General features: G+C 45.0%; 2 protein-coding genes across 17 annotated transcripts in view; one reads left to right on the plus strand and one right to left on the minus strand.

The window, feature by feature from the left end:
- Positions 1–1,088: 1,088 nt before the first annotated feature.
- LOC144112912 (tudor domain-containing protein 1-like) lies at positions 1,089–20,101 on the minus strand. Of its 6 annotated transcripts, XM_077645738.1 has the most exons (5): positions 18,028–20,101; positions 17,509–17,586; positions 14,935–15,039; positions 11,962–12,065; positions 1,089–2,942 (listed from the first exon to the last, which is right to left on the minus strand). In XM_077645738.1, exons 1-3 carry the CDS (start codon positions 19,672–19,674, stop codon positions 14,995–14,997), a joined length of 1,770 nt encoding a protein of 589 aa, XP_077501864.1. In that variant the 5' UTR covers positions 19,675–20,101; the 3' UTR covers positions 1,089–2,942; positions 11,962–12,065; positions 14,935–14,994. The 6 variants fall into 6 exon arrangements, with proteins under 6 accessions (XP_077501864.1, XP_077501862.1, XP_077501860.1 ...); XM_077645736.1 differs by lacking the exon at positions 17,509–17,586 and having other exon boundaries at positions 17,817–20,095; XM_077645734.1 differs by having other exon boundaries at positions 17,509–20,091.
- A 136-nt stretch (positions 20,102–20,237) lies between these two features.
- LOC144112913 (uncharacterized) overlaps positions 20,238–22,053 on the plus strand; it is a 194,258-nt gene continuing 192,442 nt past the window's right edge. For 7 of the 11 annotated variants that reach the window (XR_013310548.1, XR_013310545.1, XR_013310542.1 and 4 more), the window contains exon 1: positions 20,238–22,002. The gene's annotated coding sequence lies outside the window, so the exon portion shown is untranslated. The remainder of the gene's footprint in view (positions 22,003–22,053) is intronic. The other 4 variants (XR_013310540.1, XR_013310541.1, XR_013310549.1 and 1 more) reach the window with 4 other exon arrangements.

Here is a 22,053-nt window from a genome sequence, read left to right on the forward strand (position 1 = left end):
ATTAGTTAGTCATATAGCTGAGTGCTCCCCAATGTCAAGTGACAACCTTTTTGATGTGGCACAAGAGCATTCAAGGTCCATTAGCGCAAATCAACATGAAGCACCAATTCTTGCTGACAAAACAACACAAGCTGACCTCAGACCTGCCAGCCTTCTGGCCGTGGAAAGAATAAAATGGAAGAGGAAGGAAAGAGATCTGAAGAAGCAAATAGAGAGGCTCCGCACCACAGTAGACCATTACAAAAGAGAGCTCAAGAGACTTAATGAGGACTCTGGATTTGGTGATATTACTGCTGCATCTGCAGAAAAAGCAGAACACTGTTGATGAATCTTGTAATGTTATGTGCAGTGCGCACACTGCATGCAATGTTGAAATTTTCACGTCTCGGCAACAAAATGCGTTAAATGGCCGTTATGCGTAGATAAGTCCGCTTTCAAGTAGAATAGAAAGGTGTAACACAGGTTTAGTAGCAAACGTTCCGCTTGTGGCAAATAGCAACGTCGCGGTACACCCCACGCTGTCTGCGCCTTGACCCTCCGTCAGTGGCGCCCCCAGCAGTGAGAACGGCGGCGTCGCGCAACATCCGCGACGGTGCCGCGCTATTGTTATCGCGCTGAGCTGACGGGCACAGAGAGTATAAAGGAGGCTATGGTAGGGAGCATATTGAAGCGCCCATATTAGTTTCAACGTGGGTGTGTAATGGCATATTCAAATCCAAGATCCGCTGTAGGGCCTTGAATCCATGGAGGAGCACAATATACATCTAGGCCAGCAAGAATACGGGATTTGGACTTAAAACAACCGATTGAAGCACACTTTTTTGCTTGAGGAGCAAAAATCTCAGATTGGAAAATGCCACAAGTTCCACACGCTATCACTGTTGTACTTAGACTGCTCTTGTGCTTGCAGAGTGGGGTTTAAAGCTCCATATTTGCACTATAGGCATATTTATAACCCTGCAGGTGACTGACATTTTAGCATAAGTTGTATGTGCTTACCTTAATTTTTCGTGCATGCCTAATCTTCAGAAACTTACTTTTTAACACTTTTTGCAACTTTCTAAAAAAAAAATTACGAAACAAAGGTCTTTATAAGAATGGTTTATCCAAAGAAACATTTCAGTGATAACAGGGCAGCTGCTGGTCCCAGGAGCTATTCGTCCCAGCAGCTACAGGAAATGGGCCAATGAAACATTTGAACTGGGACCATTAAGAATCCCATTTCAATATTTGCACTGCAGCACAAACATTGCACAGAACAAGGGCGTCTTATGCACCACGCTTCCATCGAAATGTGGCTGCTACTGCTGGGATCGAACCTGCATCCACTTCAGTTCCAAGAGTGGTGTATGCAAAGTCGGCCATAGCTTGAAGTATGTACTGCAAACAAATCAATTTCATATTGACGCAGAGAATAATTATCATTAGTGAATGTAATTACTTGAGCAAGTTATGCTGAACCACCGAAAGCGGACAGTGTTCTTTCTTCACCCCGCCCCCTTTTCATGTGCCCTTGTCACAAGTCTGCTGTGCAGCAGATTCTGCCTATTACTGGATAACAAGATGTGCACATTGAATAAACTATGTACTGATAATCTTATAATCTAGGTCAAGCAGACTAGCACCTATGTGTTCAGAATATTGTATCTGTAAGAGAAAGTAGTTGCTCTTCTCAGGCCCTGAATGACACACTATAATTTTATGCAACAAGCAAAGCTGCAACAGTTGTTGCTCCATCATCAATGTCAATCGCATAATGTGGCAGCTCACTTGAAATATTTTATAACTAACACACAAACTACGGTTTAGAACAACCGCATTTATTCTGCTGATGAGACAAGCACATAATTATACCCCTAAGCCAAAACACCATTGAATGTGTAGACGATAAAAAGCAATCTGTATCAATGCAATTCATTCTTGATAAGTCTTGTATTAGGCATTAGGCACTATGTGTAATTGGCCAGAAAAAATCTGTACATTTGCATTTTCTTGAAAAAGTTCACAATTGTTCACAAGTTATAATTTAAAATGCACCAAAAATAAAAGCAGTTTAATGGCATAAAGCAGTTAATAATAATAATTGGTTTTTGGGGAAAGAAAATGGGACAGTATCTGTCTCATATATCCTTGGACACCTGAACTGTGCCGTAAGAGAAGGAATAAAGGAGGGAGTGAAAGAAGAAAGGAAGAGAGAGGTGCCATAGTGGGGGGGGCTCCGGAATCATTTCGACCACCTGGGGATCTTTAACGTGCACTGACATCGCACAGCACATGGGCACCTTAGTGTTTTGCCTCCATAAAAACGCAGCCGCCGCAGTCGGGTTCGAACCCGGGAACTCGGGATCAGTAGCCGAGCGCCCTAACCACTGAGCCACCACGGCGGATGCATAAAGCAGTTTGATTGCATCAATCAAAAAGCCGATGGCAAATCCAACACAATGGCGGACAACACACTGCACTCTAGCCACTGGCACATCTGCCTGCAGCAACAGAAGTCCCAACCCAAAGATCTCAACAGTGTTTTATGAGATGTCACAATCCCATGCCAAACAGCGAATGGCAAAATTGAAAATATAACAGGGGATGAAATTTTTTGGAAGTATTTACAGTTCACATGGAGGAATATACAGATGAGTAAACAGAATCAAAGATGACATGTCACAGAAAAATGAAGATACGATTCACTCCAGCAAGTGGCTGACGATGATCCAAGATGGTGCACTGGTCAAGCCCCTTGTCACAGGTGTCACCTGTTGAGCCTGCTGTGCACACATCACACAAATGAAATAAGAAGCATATCCACTGCAACAAGGTGGCTGGTGACCCAGGAAGGTGGCTGGTGACCCTCTGCCACAGGCATCACTTATCCTGCCTGCTACGTGCACTGCGTTCACATCCGCGTCCACCAGCTGGTTCTGGTTCCCACGAAGCACAGATTGCTGAAAAATGGAACATTTGTTTATGTGGGCTGCAACAATACAACTTTTCAGCCCTAACTCTGCAAGGATTGTGAACAGCAAAACTTTAAACCATTAGCATCTTTGACTATACACTGTGCACATGCATGAAAGCACCCTGCACCAGCACTAGTGTGGAAGTGCACTGCTGAAAAAGCAAAAAATAAGCATTTGCAAACCCACATTTCACTTCTGCCACCTTCGCACGCTTTTGATTATGAAAGCAAATACAAAGGAGATCCTTATGAAGTCTGGACCAGAGAATAAGCAGACAAAGCAATGCCAAAGTTTGTGCACATAGGTTACCTGTTCACAATATACTGCCTCAGAAATTGTGTTGAACACCAATTAATTCAGCAAACGCAACCTAACATTATGTTACTCAAACTCGGTGTACAGTTTTGACATAAATATGAAAGCCAAGGTGTGTGCGCAAGTGGATATGTTATTAAGGTGCATTCATGCAGAACATTTTGAGCTCTAAAGCACAGAGAGAATATAAAACTCCCAATACAAAGCGAGCCAGGATCAATAGACTACCTTTCATGGATGTCAAATGTGGAAATTTCAACAAAAAGATGGCTTTACTATGAGACAGAAAATAGCAGAAACATCAAGCACCTGCGGCCTTGTGAATATGGAAACTCGCTGTCTAGATGACAGACACAATGAACACGCACAAAGCCAATTGAGGCCCATGTATTTTAGTCACAATAACATGGGCAGCGATGAGAACAATAGCTCGGCTCCCTTGGCCAGACAATCCCATTCTTGTATTTTTAGCACAAAACACCAGAGAAAAGCAGTGCAAAATTTCGAATGCCTCAAGACTTGCAGTTTCATGCTTTACATTGCCAAGGTGCCCAGTTGACAAGCCTTTCCACTGCCTGTAAAGAATGCTGCTTGAGTTGCTTCTGCTACTCTGAAAACCACACTTAGCCCATCTGGGGGCAGATAGTATGCTGAAGTGGTTCATAAGAAGTGAACAGCAGTAGTAGAACAGACTCCATGGCAAATCTTATAGCTAGGGCAAGGAATTTTCTGTGTTTATTTGCGAGTAAAATTGGCCAATCTTTTTCGATGTTTGTTTATTTTTGGGAAGTCGATGTTTTTCAGCTAGCTGTATGGTGCAAACATTAAAAGCGGCAATTATCGCAAAAAAAGTTCTCAAAGTTTAAAAAAAGGGGTGAGCAAAGCAAAGAGATCAATTTTTTTAGTCACTGGTACACAAGCGTGTAGTAGTAAGATTATTGACCTTGTTGATTAGATTGTGATAGCATGCTTGTCTAGGCAACACCCCACTTGGAAAATACTTGTTCAACGCTATTTTTAGATGTTAAAAGACCCTCGGGACAATAGGAGCTTGTCACATGCATGCAGCTTACAAAACAATGAAGCGACGTCAACTACGACAGCAATGACACATATGGCGACAAGTTTGGACTTCCAGCTGAAGCTCCTTCTGGCTACATTCACACACACTATGAGTCTATAGGTCTGTTCATAACGTGCAAATTCCTCTGCAACTCTGCTTTCCACAAACTTGTCTCAGTACCTTCTAAAATGCAATAAAAATTCTGCAAGGTACATTTTTAGATTCTCATCTACCATCTTAATTTAATTAGGCTGTCCATGCTTCAGTAGCCATTTGCTGGTGCCTGATTCCACTCCTTTAGCAAGGCTACAAGTTTCAAACCAAGATGCATCTTGTATACAAGGTTCCTCTCCGACTGAAGAGTCTTGGATAACAGAGTAACGAGGCAGATGTCTCTCTCTGAAAGGCCATTCTAAGAAGTTTTAGTGGATATTCTAGAATTTAGAGCTTAAACAAGTACTTTGAGCTTTAGGCTCGTTTCTCTGAGGGCACCAGTACTCTTGAGAAAAGGCAAAATTGGGCACTAATACACTTCATAACATCAGTAAGAGCGTAATAGAAACCCACCGTGGGGGTTCACTGTAAAGAAGCCCTTTAGTTCAAAATCTAATAAGTGACAGCAAGCGGTGATCTTAACGCTGAAGTTTCTGAGAGCTTTTCACGACAGCTGTGATCCAGTGCTCTCTAACAAAATGGCTAATCCTTACCCTATGAGCTCAGCCGAACCCAAGCCTTCTTCACTGAAGATTTTAAAAAATGGTGCCATGCATCGGCCAGTAAAATTCGCTACTAATGACAAAAGCTTCCCAAGAATCGAGTCGGCTATCTGCACTTAAGTGCTCGGCCATGCCCACTGAAAATTTTTGGAGGAGGACACAAAGCCTTGCGGCAATGCTATCTTCGATGTGTGTTTTTAAAACACTGGCGGTATTGCTCCAAGTACCTCTTCAGCATTTCTGTGCTTTGATGAGAAAAGAAGTAGGAGAGTTTCTTCGCGATAACAGTCGTTGCCTGGCCTCAACATGAACAGGAACCGGTGTTTTTGGTTTTAACCGATTTCATATTTTTTGTACTGCCGGTTGTTTATTAGTGTTTTTCAATTAAAACTGGAAAGTACAAGGCCTACTTACAGCCACTGCACTGCTTTTTTATTTATTTTTAGGGCAATAGCTAATGGGATAATGCTCTTTTAAATGCCAAGTTTTTGTCTAATTTTCACTCCATTACATAACACTATGCAGAGAGGCAGGCCTTAGTCAGTTTTTTTCCTTTGAATAAATGTTTTTGTTTCTTTTCCTTCACAATTTTTTATTAGAGACGACTTATTTTATGAACAGTTCCTCTCCGGTAAGGAACTGTGTTCACGTTAAGAAGGCATGACTGTACTGCCAAGGGAAAGAATATCGTAGTTCCGGCTGTCCCGTCAGGATACAAGGCAACACCTATGTAAATTCTTTTGCTCACTGAGTTCTGCGACTAAGAATAAAATTGAAATATGTCACAGAAACATAACATTTCTGCACTTTGGAATAAGAGCTAGGACACAGCAGGGATACCAATTACAGTATGAAAATTCTGAAAACTACATCGCATACACCGCCTAAACAAAAAAGAATTGCCTGCGAAAAAACTTCTGCTTAGGCACCAATGAACAACCTTAGACTACATTTGAAACAAGAAATGCTCCAACTAAGTCAGTAATGCAATAACCAGTAATTAGAGCTCTGTATCAGACAAGTTCAGGGACTATTTTCTCGAGTTTATACATTTCGAGAAATTTGGAGATTATCAAAACTGCTATTCTGTGATACACAATTTTAAGTTTTATGCTCTTAATTCAGTTCCAAATTCAAATAACTGTCTTTCTGGATAACTTAGTGGCAAAAGCATTACATGGCTTTTCACAACTTTTAATACGTCAAGTTTAATTTCCAACGTCTACACAACTGCATCATGCTTTTGTCTGCACAAGGCAGGGAACAACAAGAACACCCATTCCATGTTTGCAATGGATGCAAGAAAAGTTAACAGAAGAAGTATGCAACATGAAAGGATAGGCCAGTCTAGGACACGCACATGCCAGAATGGCATTGGTTCTGCAGCTTCCTTCAAACTGCAGGCAATATATTGCAACAAATCTGCCCCAAGATGGGGAACATCAACATTTGCTTGCACTAAGTTAGCAAATAATGGCTCATAAAGTGCTAACCACATGAGGCTTTGCATGATGGCCTGGTGGCCGTTGAATGACTGTCACTCAGGTTCTGGGTTTGCAGAAAATTTTGCTTATTACCTGGAAGCCGATCGCAGGAGTAGCCAACAGCAGAAAGCTTTGCAGGTATGTAACTTCCAATCTAGCTATTTTGCCAATGAAGTCTGTTTTTCTAGTGCAATTTCAATGAAAAAGCCGCCAACGCTCACTGCATCTAAGCCAAACATTGAAATAATTAGTGAAAGCTTAGTAGGAATAATGGAACAAGAAAAGTAACTGTGGAGTTAATTACTACGGAAAGGCATGGGGAAAAAAAAGCCTCACTTCTTGCAAGTCTCAGCACCGCAAAATGTAAATTGGCACCACTGCGCTGGGTCCCTTAAAAATGCAGTGTATTACCAGAAAAATTTTCACCAGTGCTTTTACCATGCTTTATGCTGTTTAGTCTTAAAAACAGGGTACTAGCAGTTATACATTCCTGGTGATGTGAAGCGACTGAACAGTGAGGCAGCAGCAACAGAGCAACACTGAAAATGTGAATCTCATATTCACATTTTCAAAAATCTGAATCTCATATTCATGAAGATTTTCAGGAGCAGAAGCACAGCTATAGAGCCAACACATTTCTTTGCAAAGCATTGTGAGATAATTAGCATTAAGGCCTCTTCTCGATAAAATGAAAGGATTTGCAAATAGCACGTTATAGCTTGAAAAGGTACCATAGACAAACTGTGCAATAACAAATGCTAGCTCATCAAAACTATTGCTGTAACCAATTACTTTCAATTATCAGGCAATGACCTACAAATTTTAAGCACAATTTACAAGAGCAAGGTAAAAAGGCTTCCCCATATACTCTCAGCAAACACAACAGACACACATTTTGTACATACACAAATGCGCAAGAAAATATTTTTAACTATGTAAGCTTCTTTTCAGCGATGCCTCTGGAAATCATAAGCAGTGCAAGACAATAAGGAATAAGGGTCTCACCCTGTCCAATATTTATAAGCACTGCTGTTAGTGGGTAACTTAATCACTGAAATTTTCCCACCTCAGTCAACATTAGAGAAAAGACCAGAAAAGGACAAGGACACTTAAGCTCTGCCTTAAGCGATAGCATTAATGGGTCAATGGCGACACTGGTCTTTGTAACAAAAAATTTGTTAATGAAGTCAACAATTATGAAAACTTCAGGGAACACGTATTTTTCTGTGGCAAAATTTTATGCACCCCAATTCCTTGAGGACTTGTGTAGTATGTTCTAAATGTTTTGGTGAGAAGCTTTTAAGAAATTTTGCTGCATGAAACTAGCCAAAATGTTTGCCATTGGTTTCTCTTCACATCAAGGAATGCAATAAGGGTACAATTATCATCCTGCCAACAACAGAAGTTGAGTTATGTGGTTTTGAAGCTGTCACCTCAGAAATGGTACACAGACTTGTTTCCCCATTTCTGAAGTGGGAACTTCAAAATACCCTAACTCCACTTCCTCGATAGGCAGGATGATTATTTTACCCTTAAAGAGCAACTGAGGAGGTTTTAGAATTCGATATTAAATGAGCCGAATGTGTGAAGCATGCAGGTAAAGCAGGCGAAATCTTTTTGCGCTAGCATTTGAAATTGTGATGTAATCGCCGACTAAAAGGGTGTCAGCATTCTGGCTTCTCTGCAGTACACGGCAGCAGGCAGAGGCCGCAATGACGACGTCACGTACTGCGGCGCAAAGTTTCCAGCCAAGAAGCGGTTGTTTCAAAGAAGAAAATGAATGCCGTCGAAGGTGCAGCTCATGAAGCATTGTTTGGCGGCATCGGAAGACGCACGGCAGCATGTGGACGAAGGCAGCGGACATCTGAAGTTTCGGCAACAATGACATCACCCCGAGTTTCCTCCAATGCAGTAAGGAAAAGCCTGAACATTGTCGTGGTTTTGATCGATGATTAAGTCACCATCTTAAATGCTAGCACAAAACTACTTTGCATCCTGTACCTAGAAGCTTCATAGATTCAAATTCTTAAAAAACCATTTCACCTTCCCTGCAGCAAAATTCCTTAAAAGCTCATCAAAACACCTTGCATAACATGATGATGATTATGGATTTTTACGGTGCAAGGGCATGTATGGCGTTGCAGAAGTACCGTATAAACCGGAATATAAGACGAGATTTTTTCTTAAAAACAGCGAGCGAAAGTTGCCCCTCGTCTTATAAAGTGGCCTTAGCAGAATGTGAGTCGCAGTCTGGCAACCCACGGAGCCTGTTCGCGAACGGATAGCCAAAGCCGTATCGACATCCAAACGCGAATGCTTTTTTTTTTTTTTCGTTCAGAGCCACCGGATTGTTGGTCTTCGCGTGTGCTGCTTTGTTTGACCTCGTGCGCAATTCCGGGTTAGCAATGAGTACCAGCGGCACGTGGAGGCAGTTCACAGCGGCTTTCAAGAAGAAAGTTATATAGTTCGCTGAAGCGAACGGGAACATGGCCGCTGAGCGCATGTTCGGCGTTTCGGAGAAGAGCGTGCAGTATTGGCACAGACAGAAAGATAAGTTGTTCGCGTGCAAGCCGAGCCAAATGTCCTTTCGCGGACGTCGTGCAGTACATCCAGAACTTGAGGACGCACTTGCGGACTTTGTGCGGCACCTCCATGCGCGGTCACTACCCGTGACTGTGCATTCCATTCAATGCAAAGCTTTGGACCTTGCGTAGGAAGCTGGACTACACCGAGAAGAGTTCAGCGCACCGAAGTCATGGGTGCGCCGTTTTATGAGGCGCAAGGGATTTTCTCTCCGTCGCAGCACATCCATATGCCAGAAGCTGCCAGAGGAGTTCGCCGATAAGCTCGTCAGCTTCCAGCGGTATGTGATTCGGCTTCGAGAGGAGCACGATTACATGCTCGGACAAATTGCGAACGCCGACGAGACCCGTCTGGTTTGATATGCCTTCGGTTACCACGGTCAGTGAACGCGGCACCAAAGAAGTAAAACTTCTGTCGACAGGAAGTGAGCACTCGCGCTTTACTGTCATGCTTGCGTGCATGGCAGATGGCAGAAAGTTGCCTCATTTAGTCATTTTCAAAAGGAAAACCATGCCGAAGGAAGCCTTCCCTTCAGGTGTTGTTGTGCGCATGAATGAGAAAGGGTACATGGACGAGGCTATGATGATTGGTTGGATTCGTGTGGTGTGGAATCGTCGGCCCGGTGCACTGCTGCGTCATCGGAGCATGCTGGTTTTGGATGCTTTTCGCGGCCACCTGACCGAATCAGTAAAGCGCGCGCTCACAGAAGCTAGGACCGACCTCGTCGTCATTCACCAGGAATGACGTCTACCCTTCAGCCACTCGACGTGGTACTCAACAAGCTCTTTAAGGACAGAGTGCGACAGGAGTACAATGAGTGGATGCCCGGCGACAATCCGAAGACGCCGCTGGGCCGCCTGCAAAGGCCTCCGCTTGCGACCGTCTGCAGCTGGGTGTTGTCGGCCTGGCGTTCTTTGCCAGATGCCATGGTGCAAAAGGCTTTCAAGAAGTGCTGCATAAGCAACACGCTGGATGGAACTGAGGACGACGCACTGTGGGAGGCGGTGAGCGACAAGGAATCGTCTTCCGACGACACTGATGAAAGTTCGGAGTGAAGTCGCAGCTCCGGTGGTCCAGGGACGCAGCCGAAGTTGCAAATAAATGTGTTTCGGCAATATTTGCTTCTTCTCTATTTTCTTCACTTCAAGGTAAGGGGGTCGACCTATATTCCCACTCGACCTATATACGGTTTATACGGTACTTGCTGTTGGGCTAGTTGGTTCATCATAAAGTTGAATGGAGCAAGGGAACGAACACAGAAAGACACAGAGGTGCGCGCTCTTTCAGTCTCTGTGTCTTCCTGTGTTCGTTCCCTTGCGCCATTCAACTTTATGGCATCTATGGCCAAAGAGTGCCATAGCACCAGGTATTTTCAACTACTCAAGGTGGGGTCAACGACCCATTTTCCAAGCATTTCACCCCTTACTAACCGAGCACCAGGCCAGGGGAAAGCTTGTACCCACTGTATCACCAGAGGGTACCTGGCGGCACTGGGGATCGAACCCCGCACCTCCCACATGCAAGGCGGAGGATGCTCAACCACTTGGCCACCGCTGCGGTACACCTTGCATAACATATTACATAAGTACTCAAGCAAGGTTTACAAGAAATGAAATGGCATATTTAGAATCAGCACACAAAAATACACGTCTCCTGATTATTTCTTAATTGTGACTTCTTTAATAATTTTTTTTTTCTAAGACCACAGTTTCCCCTTAATGCCCATATATGTGGAACTGGTCATTCTCAACTTTATATTCACAGAGCTGTGGGAGTTCTCATACCACTCCTGGCGCAGTAGTGCCGCAGTTAAGCGATGTGCCACTGCCCTGCATGGCAGGTGCTGCCACCCATGGGGCTTGTGTGACTCTCTTCCCGAGCAACCTCTTGCGACCAATCATTAGGTTAATTGCACCATGGTGATTAGTTTGCTCACAATCCAGTGGGCAGGTTGCAACAACACCACAAGGTCACGTGACGTAGGTGGCCCACCTATATTGCTTCTCCGGGGATTTTTCCGCTCACACTGCCGACACCGATGCCGGATTTTCTGCACAACGGGAGCCTTAACGCTACTGCGTTAAAGTGCCAGAATTTTTAATGCTGTCCAGCTTGTGCTGTGCACAACATAAAGCTTTCAAAAGAAGCGACGATGTTTAAAGAAGCTCATGCATACAGCCATGCTCACTACCAGCTACAAACCCGACAGCCACCAAAACAGAAAAAATCTTGACACAAGGGAGACAAGCCCTCCACCCATCAGCTCAAGAAAGAAAGTCTAACCTGCACCGTGCTTTTCGACATGCTGAAGAGCTTTCAATAATCGCAATGTCTCGTCCACAGATCTGTACAAGTTCACATCATTGACTGTGACCTGACGAACCATGCCCTTGGGGTCAATAATAAAAGATGCCCTGCGAATAAAAAATACACAAGAACAGAATTTTTTATGAGATGTCAAAACACATCAATGCAGAAGTTCCGTGCACGAGTGGAGGCCCACAATGAGCTTTTCGGTAGGCTTACTATATCACAGGGAAAGCCATGTATTCAACAGCACCACAAATAAAGAACCTGTAATGTAGGTGCACTCTACAGCAAGGCATGGTCTCACGTATCAACAGCTTCATCACAGCAGTTACTGGTATTCTCCTGCAAGGCCAGGTGGGCTGGATGTTCATTTCACACCAAGAAGGCCAGCATCTGACTCCCATTACCACAGCAGGTTCTCTATATCAGGAGTCTCAGCAAACCAGCCTCATGGCTACATTTAAACGGGGTGCTGTGAATGGCCACTAAAGATTAGCAAAAGAAAAATGTTACATGTATAACAGCAGACTCACCTCAATGCAATACCAATATCTTCAAGCAAGACATTGTAGTCCTTTGAGATCTTTTTGGTGAAGTCAGACAGCAAGGTGACGTTGACCTTCCCAAGGCCTCCAAGCTGAAAAATACCAAGCCTTCATTTCACAACACAAAAAATGTTTCCATTTCAAATGCCGTCCTGCGATGCCCCACCTTAGCAAGAGTCAGGGACCCGCAGAATGAAGCCAAGTTGGCTCATAACCCATGATTCCACACTCTTTTTTTTTTTCTCCAAAGGATATCAACAAGGCCCAAATATTGCCCAGGTTTTGATGCACACACTTTTTTTTCTGGAGTTTCTTCCTCCTGTACCTGGGGAAATTGTGCAGAGAAATTACCAGCTAAATGAAGCTGCACTGGAGTTCAGTGTTCATATTTCATGCCCATGCTCAGATTGTCACCTTCCTGGTGTCAAAGTTAGTCACTTCTAACAAGTCTGTCAATAAGATCCCTCACTGAAATGGTGACTAGCAAGGTCTCATTAACATGTTTTACAGTTCTCCAGACTGATCCTACACGAAGCTAGCATGCTTCTGGGATCCACAGTGCCAGTCCTGGAAGCTCTGAACGAATTCTCATCTCTTAGGGTGTTGTTCAGCTCCCTTGCCACATAACAATGAATGTCAGACATGCCTTGAAAACTATCTTTGGGGGACATTTCACTAAAAGGAAGGCGGCTGAGGGAGGGCAGATAAGGTCACTATCAGGGAAAGGGAGACAAAGTTGTAACAGCTGTTTCCTTGGTGGCCTTGAACCTGCTTTAGGTTTATGGTTTATGGGGGTTTAACGTCCCAAAGTGACTCAGGCAATCAGGGACGCCATAGTGAACAGCTCCAAAAATATTGACCACCTGGGGTTCTTTAACATGCACTGACATCGCACAGTACACGGGCCTGTTGGGCTGGGCATTATCACAAAGAAGGGTCCTTGCGAGGTGCACACTTGCCACACCTGCTGCAATAAATATAGCAGAACTTGGATGCAGCCAGTTACGTTTAGTGCGGTTGATTGAACTCTATGCGAAGTGCCAAAAAATGCAGAGTATTCCACCATTTCCATGGCCAACTTGTTGCAGCAAACACTTCTTGGAAGTTCATCCCTTGGCACTTCGTTCTAGAGCCATACTTCAAACACTTACTCCCGACTGCACGCTGACTGGCCAACTCCGTGCTATTTTCTCTTGGAACAAATGAAGCTAGGCATCAAAAGCTTGAATTTTCCAGTGTTTCCAATAGTGATAAGAGAGCTGAAAACCACCTCAGAAGCATACTATACCAAGCATTTCTGGAACTATAGTACATTCACTTCAATTACGGTCATTCCCAAAAATATAAAAAGTTTCCCCTCAGCCCATTTTTCAGCGAACCACTACCTGAGGTCATATCTAGCTCTTTATACACTTATTATCTTTGTCTCCAAATAATTACCTTTTCACTCCAACTGAGATCTTACTATCTTTTTGTACCCCCATCAGAGCTTTGCCAAGATCCATAGCCATGCCATTTCGTACAAACAACATGATAACCAAAAAAAAGAAAAAGAAATTAATTCACATGAAATGTAAGCTCACTAGTAAGGTTTCTGAAAAAAATCACAGAAGATTGTGTGACCGCTAGTTTAACAGTCACAAATTTTTTCATTTCTACTGCACTTTATTTCACACACTGCCAAATTCAAATGTGCCATTTGACAAGCAGCCAACCATTTCAGCCCCAGAAAAGCCAAGGTGCTTCTTCGATAAATAAATTTTTCTCCACATGAGAAATAAAGACTGCAAAAGAAATGAATATCATAAAACTCAAAGAAAACTTCCAGTGCAAGTGCATTGGCCACCAAAGTACACCAGTACAGAGTACAGTAAAACTTCCTTGATACGCTCCCAGTTTATGCACAATTTCACAGTTCATATGCTCAAAATCACGGGCAATAAAAATGTCCCATACAGTTACACCATTTTTTTATCAGTTAATACTTTCCCGGATAACATGATTTCCCGGCTGTACGGTTAAAATTTCAACAAATTTGGGTTGTATAATACATTTAGTGATGAAAGGCAGATGTGCAAACACACAAGTGGGTCAAATACGGGGGCACGTGACATGAAGTGAAATACAGCGGCAGTCACCTGCCATGGTGGCTTCTCTGCAGTGCCTAGGTGCAAAGAAGCAAAGCACTAAAAAGCACTCCAGTATGTTAACAGATAAATAAACTTAGGGATCCAGAGGCTTCCTTTTTCAGTGCATTTATATTAGGCAGGAAAACGAGTTTTTTGTCAAATGTTATCCCTAGAAATTTGTGCTCATTTCCGACGGGTATCAGGTGTATGAATGGGTCGGCTTGTATTACTACGCCATTTCCTTTCCTCAGAAATTTTTTCGCTTCATCTGTTGTCATTCTTTTCTCTCCGAGTCTTTGTAACCTATTTGGCCCATTTTCTTGCACAAAGAAGTGCTGTACACAGGTAGTAGTCACAAGATTTAATACATATAACACAACACCTCACGGATGGGCTCGAAGCCAGCTAAGTCTTACTATCAGAGTGCAAAACGTTTTGAAATCATGTTTGCTTTATTTGTAATATGTGATGGCAGGCTCTTCCAATATATACATGTGGTACATAAACGACCTTCCATGATTAGCATCATGTTAGGCATTTTACTTTGTTATCATGCCCGCAGCACCAGAAGATTGCGAGGGGTGGCTGAAATCAATCTAAGTATGGAATGACAGTAGAATTTGTGAAATAACGTAGGGCTAGCAAACTGCTACCAACGTGACAGTGACTCTAGCTCGAAACAACTTTCTAATTTGCTTTATTTACTATTCATACAGTCTTGCTTGATGTTTACTACACTTCAAATGCTTACCACTTCAATTCATAAGTGCACGTCATGCCGACACATACGGTCGGAAACAAAAATGGAGTATACCACTCGAGCTTCACTTACCATTGCTGTGCTATTTCTTGGCAGGATCAGGTGTAAAAACAAGTGAGGAGGTGACTGCTTTTATCTCGAGGCAAACCAGTCTGCTCCATCTGATCTGTAGCATTCCTGCCCAACGAAAACACCAAAAGGCATCGCAAGAGCAGCAAGCAACACAGTAGCACGAGGCATACAGCAGTTTTGCTCCTGGCAGCAGATGTAAAGCTAGCCTACCAAAGGCCTTTCACCTATTCCAAGGCCATAATCAGTCCGACTCCACGCAGGCATGCAGCAGGCATGTATGGCTAGAGTTAGTATTGGCTGCTGGTATGCATAGGAGATGCTTCAGTGATATCTTTGTGTTACAGTGCCACATGCATTTCTAGGCCATGCAAAGTGGTGCTCCATCAAAATGTATTCATAAGGTGATGTCTACAATGTTAGTGCAGTTGACACCATACCAACCACAACAGAGAAGTGTTAGGTTGTCAAAGGAAGCATATGGACTGCCAGAGAAGTGGAATAAACAGGGTAAGCTTATTGTGTAAGTGAAGCACCTGAGGCCAGTGAGCTATAAATTGGTTTTGAGGGAGGGAAAGAAGCATTAACCGTCTCACTTCTCCATGGACACCTCAACCACGCTGTGAGGGAAGGGATGAAGGAGGGAGTGAAAGAAAAGGGGGTGTAAAGACAGAAGGTGCCACAGTGGAGGGCTCTGGAAAAATTTCAACCACTTGGGGATCTCTCTTTCGCGTGTGCTGTGCTGACATCGCACAGCACATGGGTGCCTTTTGCGTTTCCCCTCCACCAAACCCAGCTAATAACCTTAGCCGTGCTCTGAAAGCATCATGCACCAGTATTGTTGCAGCCAGCACTTCATCACTGAACCATATCACAGGAGAAAATGTGACAGAAAGTAAAACAAAATAAAGAACCATTGCAGAGCTTGCTCTGGTAGCTACACAGTGTTACACAGTGGCTCGAGCCCAACTTGTGGACCAGGATCCTCTAAACTGTGGTAGTCCAATGGAAGTGATCCTTTACAGACATGGCAACTATGTGCTTGGACCACTTTTTGCGTGTCCTGAGGCCGTATTTTGTGAAAATCCATCCCATTGTTATTTCATTTGGTCCTTTGCCATTTGTTGCTGCTCCCATTGCCGCAGGGCATTAGAGCAGGTGTTACTGGTTCTGACAGAAACATGCTCACAATGCCACCTGCTTGCATTAACACCTCTCAAGCCCGTGTCGCACTGGCTGGCGGGCACAGATACCAGAGAACGACATCTTTGACATGCCTGAAGAGCTTTATCACCACTAATGCCCTCTCAGGAAAGAGCTTCTGAGACAAATTGGCAGAGCGTGGTCTATGTGACTCGGCCGGACTGGATGTGGCAGCAAGATGCTGGCTAGTGGCGGTGCTGTGACCACATTGGCTATGTCTGGGATTTAGGCATTCACTTTCCTACCTGCTGTTCCTTTTGCAACATTGACAACATGGCTAAGTGGAATGGATTATTTATTACAGAATACAGCCCCTAGAAGCTTTGTCCCTAATAGTACCCAGTGCCACTAAAAGCACTATACTTTTTTTGTGTATCATCTAATCTCAATTTCTGCACACTTTGAGTGGTGCAGATGATGAAGAGATAGGAGAGCACCTGGAAAGGAGCAGACCATTAGCTTCAAACATCAAGCCTGGCATAATGTTGCACATCCATTTATCATAAAACTTAACTCTTTCGTACAACTCTTGCCACAAATTTTACGTTATGACCCACTTAACCTTGCTTGATTTTCCAGCTTTGCCTCAAAGTGCTGAGCCAGTGCTGAATGCACTCACATTTTCCAGCGAGTTTTCTATAAAGGCAAAGCACATTATCAAAGAGAATGAAAATTTTCTTCAGCTTCAATCCCATGTATAGATTTTGCAAACGTTTTTGTGCAGTCAGCATGACTTTCATTCCTTGTACTATACCTTTCATTAAATGAGAAGTCATTTTTCTCCACATGTACCTGACACAAAAAAAAATTTATTATTCACTGAATGCATAGTGCAAGTTGCTGCTGTAAAAAAAGCACGAATCTCACACTTATTACTAAATTTTGGGACAGAGTCATTAGGTTTATCAAGGGTAAATGCATATAAAAGATATAACAATGCATGCAATGTCAAACACAAAAGATATTACACACCTAAGAAGGCCCCTTAAGGGCTTTTGTAAAGATGGAGTGCACACTAACTTAGGTACACAATAATCAAGTTCTGTCAAAGTTAAATTCACCTAATCAAAAATACAATTAAACTCAATCAAAAGCAAAAGACCATCCACACCTAAGAAAATGCCACACTTGTTTGCATAAACATTAAAAACAAAACATCATGCACACCTAAGAAGGCACCCTACGAGTTTTTGTAAAGATGGAGTGCATACGGCATTCTTCTTTGGTCGAGCGTCTCTTGCAAGCTGTCATACAGTCAGTTACATTAAAGAGCTTATCATCCTGGAGAAAGTATAACCTGACATGCAGAAGTCCGTCTGAAATTCGGACAATTTCAACAAGGAGGTCCTTGCAAGTAACGCAGTTCAGAAATACCTCGCGCATTTCCGCGTCCCATCCTGTCTTGTCACCGGGGCAACTGAATCCATCTCCCACAATGCAAGCCGGATGTGCCTGCAATGGCAAGTATGTGAAGCGCACATCGAGGGCCTTCACCTCCTCCTCTGGTACCCACTCATAAAACCCGAAGTCCACAAAGAATACCTGGAGAACATCACTGTCGCCAACTGACACAACTTGTCCTCTGTACCAACGCGCGTCGCGATTGCTCCTCGCAGCCACAAGCTCTCCTTCAGCCTTTGTGAACAATCTGTGTTCACTGAATTTCCTGAGATTGCACTCACGTTGCAAGTCTTCCATGAGGCCTTCCAAAGACAGCTTCGACCTGGAAGCCATGTCTTCGACAATCAGCTGCTCAATCGGACTTTGCCCATAAGGGAATACTAGGAAGAAGAAACTTGGGCTCCTGCATGCAGACACCTGTCCAAACACCCAGCTTTCCAAAACAGGTGGCGGCTGCATTATACTTGAAAGGCTCAGAACTGGCTCACTTACGTGCAGTAGCGCTGAATTCGCTTCTTCAGCAACATGGCTGTAAACGCAATATTGTCCGTTCTTACAGGTGCCATGTGCGCTGAAAAATTTGCAGATGCGGTGACCATCTTTGACAGTAAACTTCGAGGTTGCCACACCTGGGTCATCAGTGTTCACACCGTAGCTATTAAGCACATCGTTGCGGTCATCCTGCATAGGATCAAACTGCATGTCTCCAAAATTTGTACCTTGTCCGGGTATCACCTTTCTTTCAATTGGCATCCTTGCATAGCCATCTCTGATCATGCACTCAGCCACATTGCCATGAGTCTCGCTAAACAATTTTACCAGGTGGACTTTGTCATCAAATTCGTCACCACAGCTCTGTGTCTCCAAAACTTCCACTGTAAGCTTGGTGTCACCCTGAGTGAGTGCTTCAAAACTCGTGACAGCTGCCTCTGTCCACTCTGACCATGGTGCAATACCAGTAAGATGGAACCTCAGTGCAAGAGGGTTTATGGAACGAAGCCTTCTGTCTAGCCTGAACAGGCATGAAGAACTCACTACTTTCCTATTGCCATAGTCTATTAAAAATATGAAACATCTATCACCGTCCAGAACCTCTTCAACTCTTACCCTGGCTCCCATCGCATGTGGAAAATCACGACAGATCAAGTATGAGCCTTTTTTAACTTCACGTTCAGGGCATGCGCTCTCGCTGCATGAAGAGCTTATAATGCTGCACACTTCCAAAAGGTCCTTCGACCTGGAAGTCAGCTGTCCATACCAGTGATCAGGTGTGGAAATATATGTGACCTTAATCTCCCAGGAATATCCCGTTGGTTCTTCCGCCGCCGCTAATTCATAGCAAGATGCCGACCCCTCGCTGGGAGTGTCAGCGCGGTCTGAAAGAGTCGATGGTGATGTTTCAGGCGTCTTGGTGGAGCCTTCTTCACATGAGGGCGATGCAAGCCTGCTTGTAGCTTGGGCCGGGTTTCCGTCCATAGCTGGGATGTCATAAAGGTAACTCGGGAACTGGGCATAGTCATTATAGACAAGATTCTCGCCAACATTTGGTCTAACCAGTTCCATTCTCGTTGTGGAGTATACAACGAACAAATCAACCTCATAGACGCCCGTGTCTGAGACGCTGTGGAATATGGCTTCGTATTCGCAGCCGTCGGGCAACATGTTCCAGTCCAAGCGCGTGCTGCGCAATGTTGGCCGTAACCTACGCAGGCAGCATTCCACTGTCCCGCGCGGTTCGGCTGTCGCTCGCGCGTCGATGGGGTACAGACAGTCCAGCTCGACAAAATCCTCGTAGCCGGTGTCTACGTACAGGATTCTGGCCAGTGCTTGTAAGCCGTTCGAATTTCTGTGCACGCTTCTTATCTGCGCGCGAAGACCCTCTTCCATTCTGCCGTCCTGGCACACCAGGCACAACATTCCAACAAAGACTTCGTGTAAGTGGCGTCTCCCGTCGCCAACGCAGAACTTCTCGTAGGGGTATTCAGGCAAGCCAGGCGGATTGTAACGCAGGAAGACTTTGGCTGGTCCATTGTAGTAAGTCACACGAACTGGGACGCAAACTTTAAAAGGCACATCACGCGGCCGTGGTATTGAATGCGTCGCAACCACTGCGGTCTCAACACACTTCGCCGGAGCCATCGTGGATTTTCCGTAGACGCCTTATGCCACAGCTATGATCCCGCACAGCAAGAGAGAGACCGCGGCACGACACGACTAAGCCATAAACAAGGAAAAATTAATGGAGACTGCCGAACACCCCGTCCAAAAGCGCTCGGAGCTGTATGAACTGTGAGCCCCGCGGCACCGTGAAGCTGTCCAGCGCCTCCAGCGTCTCGAACATGTCTCGGACTATTTCGAACACAGAGGACAAAGGCAGAGCCGGGAAGCGCGCGTTTCCGTTCGATGATGATGATGATGATACTGGCTATCCCTTTGTATCGGGAGATCAACGGCACTAAAAACCGGATCAAGGTAACAAAAATAAAAATTAAAGAATAAAAACACCTAACACACGCTCATGGCACGTTTTGGTCCCCTGAGCCTTCATGGAGCGTGACCGTGTCGTGTGCGCCACCAATGTTCCAAACGTTCGCTTCGTTCGCTCATCCAGCTTCCATTGCGGTGGCTCGTCGGGTCGGCGAAAACCGAGTGCCATCGCTAGTGCCCCGAGGCTGTTGGATCTAAATCCCCTAGAACCCTAGATACGCTTTTTTTAGAAAAGCTCATGAAGGGACTTTAATTTGATCCGCTGATCGCGTCAGGTGGCATGGGACCTACTGAGGAATTGTCCTGTGCATCCGAAACCGACGGGTGTAGGCCTGCACATTCCAACACGATGTGCTCGATGGTTTTATCAGCGCCTCCGCAGAGTTCACACGTCGTGCTCATACCCTCCGTGTACTTTGCTCGAAGACATCGGGTGCGTAGCACACCGCTCCTAGCTTCGCACAACAGTCCACTGCCCCTAGTGTTGTCATATAGGGGCTCTTTTTCAACCTTCGATTTCCGTTGTTGGTAAACGGCCAGGGCTGGCTTCTCGCGGGCTGTCTGCTGCCAACGACGCTGCTCCTCGCATCGCACTTGTTCTCGGATCTTCTGCCGTCCGTTGGGTTGGAAACTTGAAGTAAGGGGGGGGTACCACTCTGTATTTATCCGCCAGACTCTTGGTGCGACGGGCCCACTTGGTGTTGACACACCTCAGGTGGACATACTTGAACACTTCCCGCGCCCAGCGACCGTCCTGCATTTCGCTAAGACGGCGCTCGTAGCTCAGTTTGGCTACGGCTTCCCGTGCCTCAAAGGAGGACCACCCCAGATCACCTTGTACCGCCTCGTTCGGCACACTGCCGTGAGCTCCCATGGCCATTCGTCCCACCTCTCTGCCGCGTCTCCAAACCTTGGCGAGTCACGGAGGATAAACAGATGACTGCGTTGCCGAAGGTAAGGCCTGGCACCGCCACCGCCTTCCATAACGATCGGGTGACTTCAAAACGTTTGAAAGCCCATAAGGCGCGTGAGCTCAGGAAAGCCCGTCGTCTGATGGCCTTCGTCCGGAGTTGCTTCTCGAAATCCTGTACATAGTTGCGGCCCGCCGAGTTTTCTATTCCCAGGTATCGGTAGGACGGCAACCAAAGGACACTGTTGTTCTGAAGATGCAGGGGTAGGGTCTCTTGTCCACTGTCCTCGGACGCCTCCGGCGGGAACCTGACTGCTGCAGACTTTGTGGCGTTGAACTAACAGTAGTAAACCGATTCACATCAAGGTCGCCTGCCCTTGGGTGCGTTCCAATACTCCCATGTAGACGGCTACTTAGACGTCTAGCCGGACAGCCGCCATCTTGGGACGCGTTCCATTTCTCGGCGAAGCAGTCTCATAAGACTGCTTCGCCGAAGTCCACATCGATGCAGGCTAACTTGCTGTCTAAAGATGGCGGAGCTGATGTATGCGGATGAGCGAGTCGTGCTCTTGCGGGCGTCGGACTGTACACGGAGTATAGGAAAGGGAAAATGTGAGTCATTCCATTGTTATTTGGTACGCAAACTAGTGGCTAATTAATCTTCGTGGACGCACTGCGATTCCTAGCAGTGAATCACGCAGGAGAAAATCGTGCAGTTGAGAGCTTTGCTACAGCAGCGGACGCTGTAGGTCTGTTTACGTGATCCGGCATCGTCAGATGCCGGATCTTAATTAGCACCTTGATTTTAGAGAATACTCGTCGCTGTCGTTGGTTTCCTCGACGGGCATTAAGACGGCTGGCGTGACGGTTAACAAATGTGTTCTTCTGTTGCTGTATATTAGTTACATCAACTCTTTCGCGTGCATTCCTTTTTATCTCTACACTCTGAGAGCAAATACACCGGCATGTTGCGAATTGATTTGTCTTTGCAGGATAAAAGATCGCTGCTGTATTTAGGTCTCTCGCTGTCTCCGAGTGCCACGTACGGCAGACAGCAGGTTTAATGTCACGTATGTGTTCTCCTGTTGTAGTGTATATTAACCGTATCGCATTTCGCGCAT

The sequence above is a fragment of the Amblyomma americanum genome, chromosome 1 (genome assembly GCF_052857255.1).
Source record: "Amblyomma americanum isolate KBUSLIRL-KWMA chromosome 1, ASM5285725v1, whole genome shotgun sequence".
Lineage (NCBI taxonomy): Eukaryota > Metazoa > Arthropoda > Arachnida > Ixodida > Ixodidae > Amblyomma > Amblyomma americanum.

What these genes read in the sequence shown, in the direction of transcription:
- LOC144112912 (XM_077645733.1), bottom strand. Translation starts at nt 19,674, where the DNA reads ATGGCTCCGGCGAAGTGTGTTGAGACCGCAGTGGTTGCGACGCATTCA.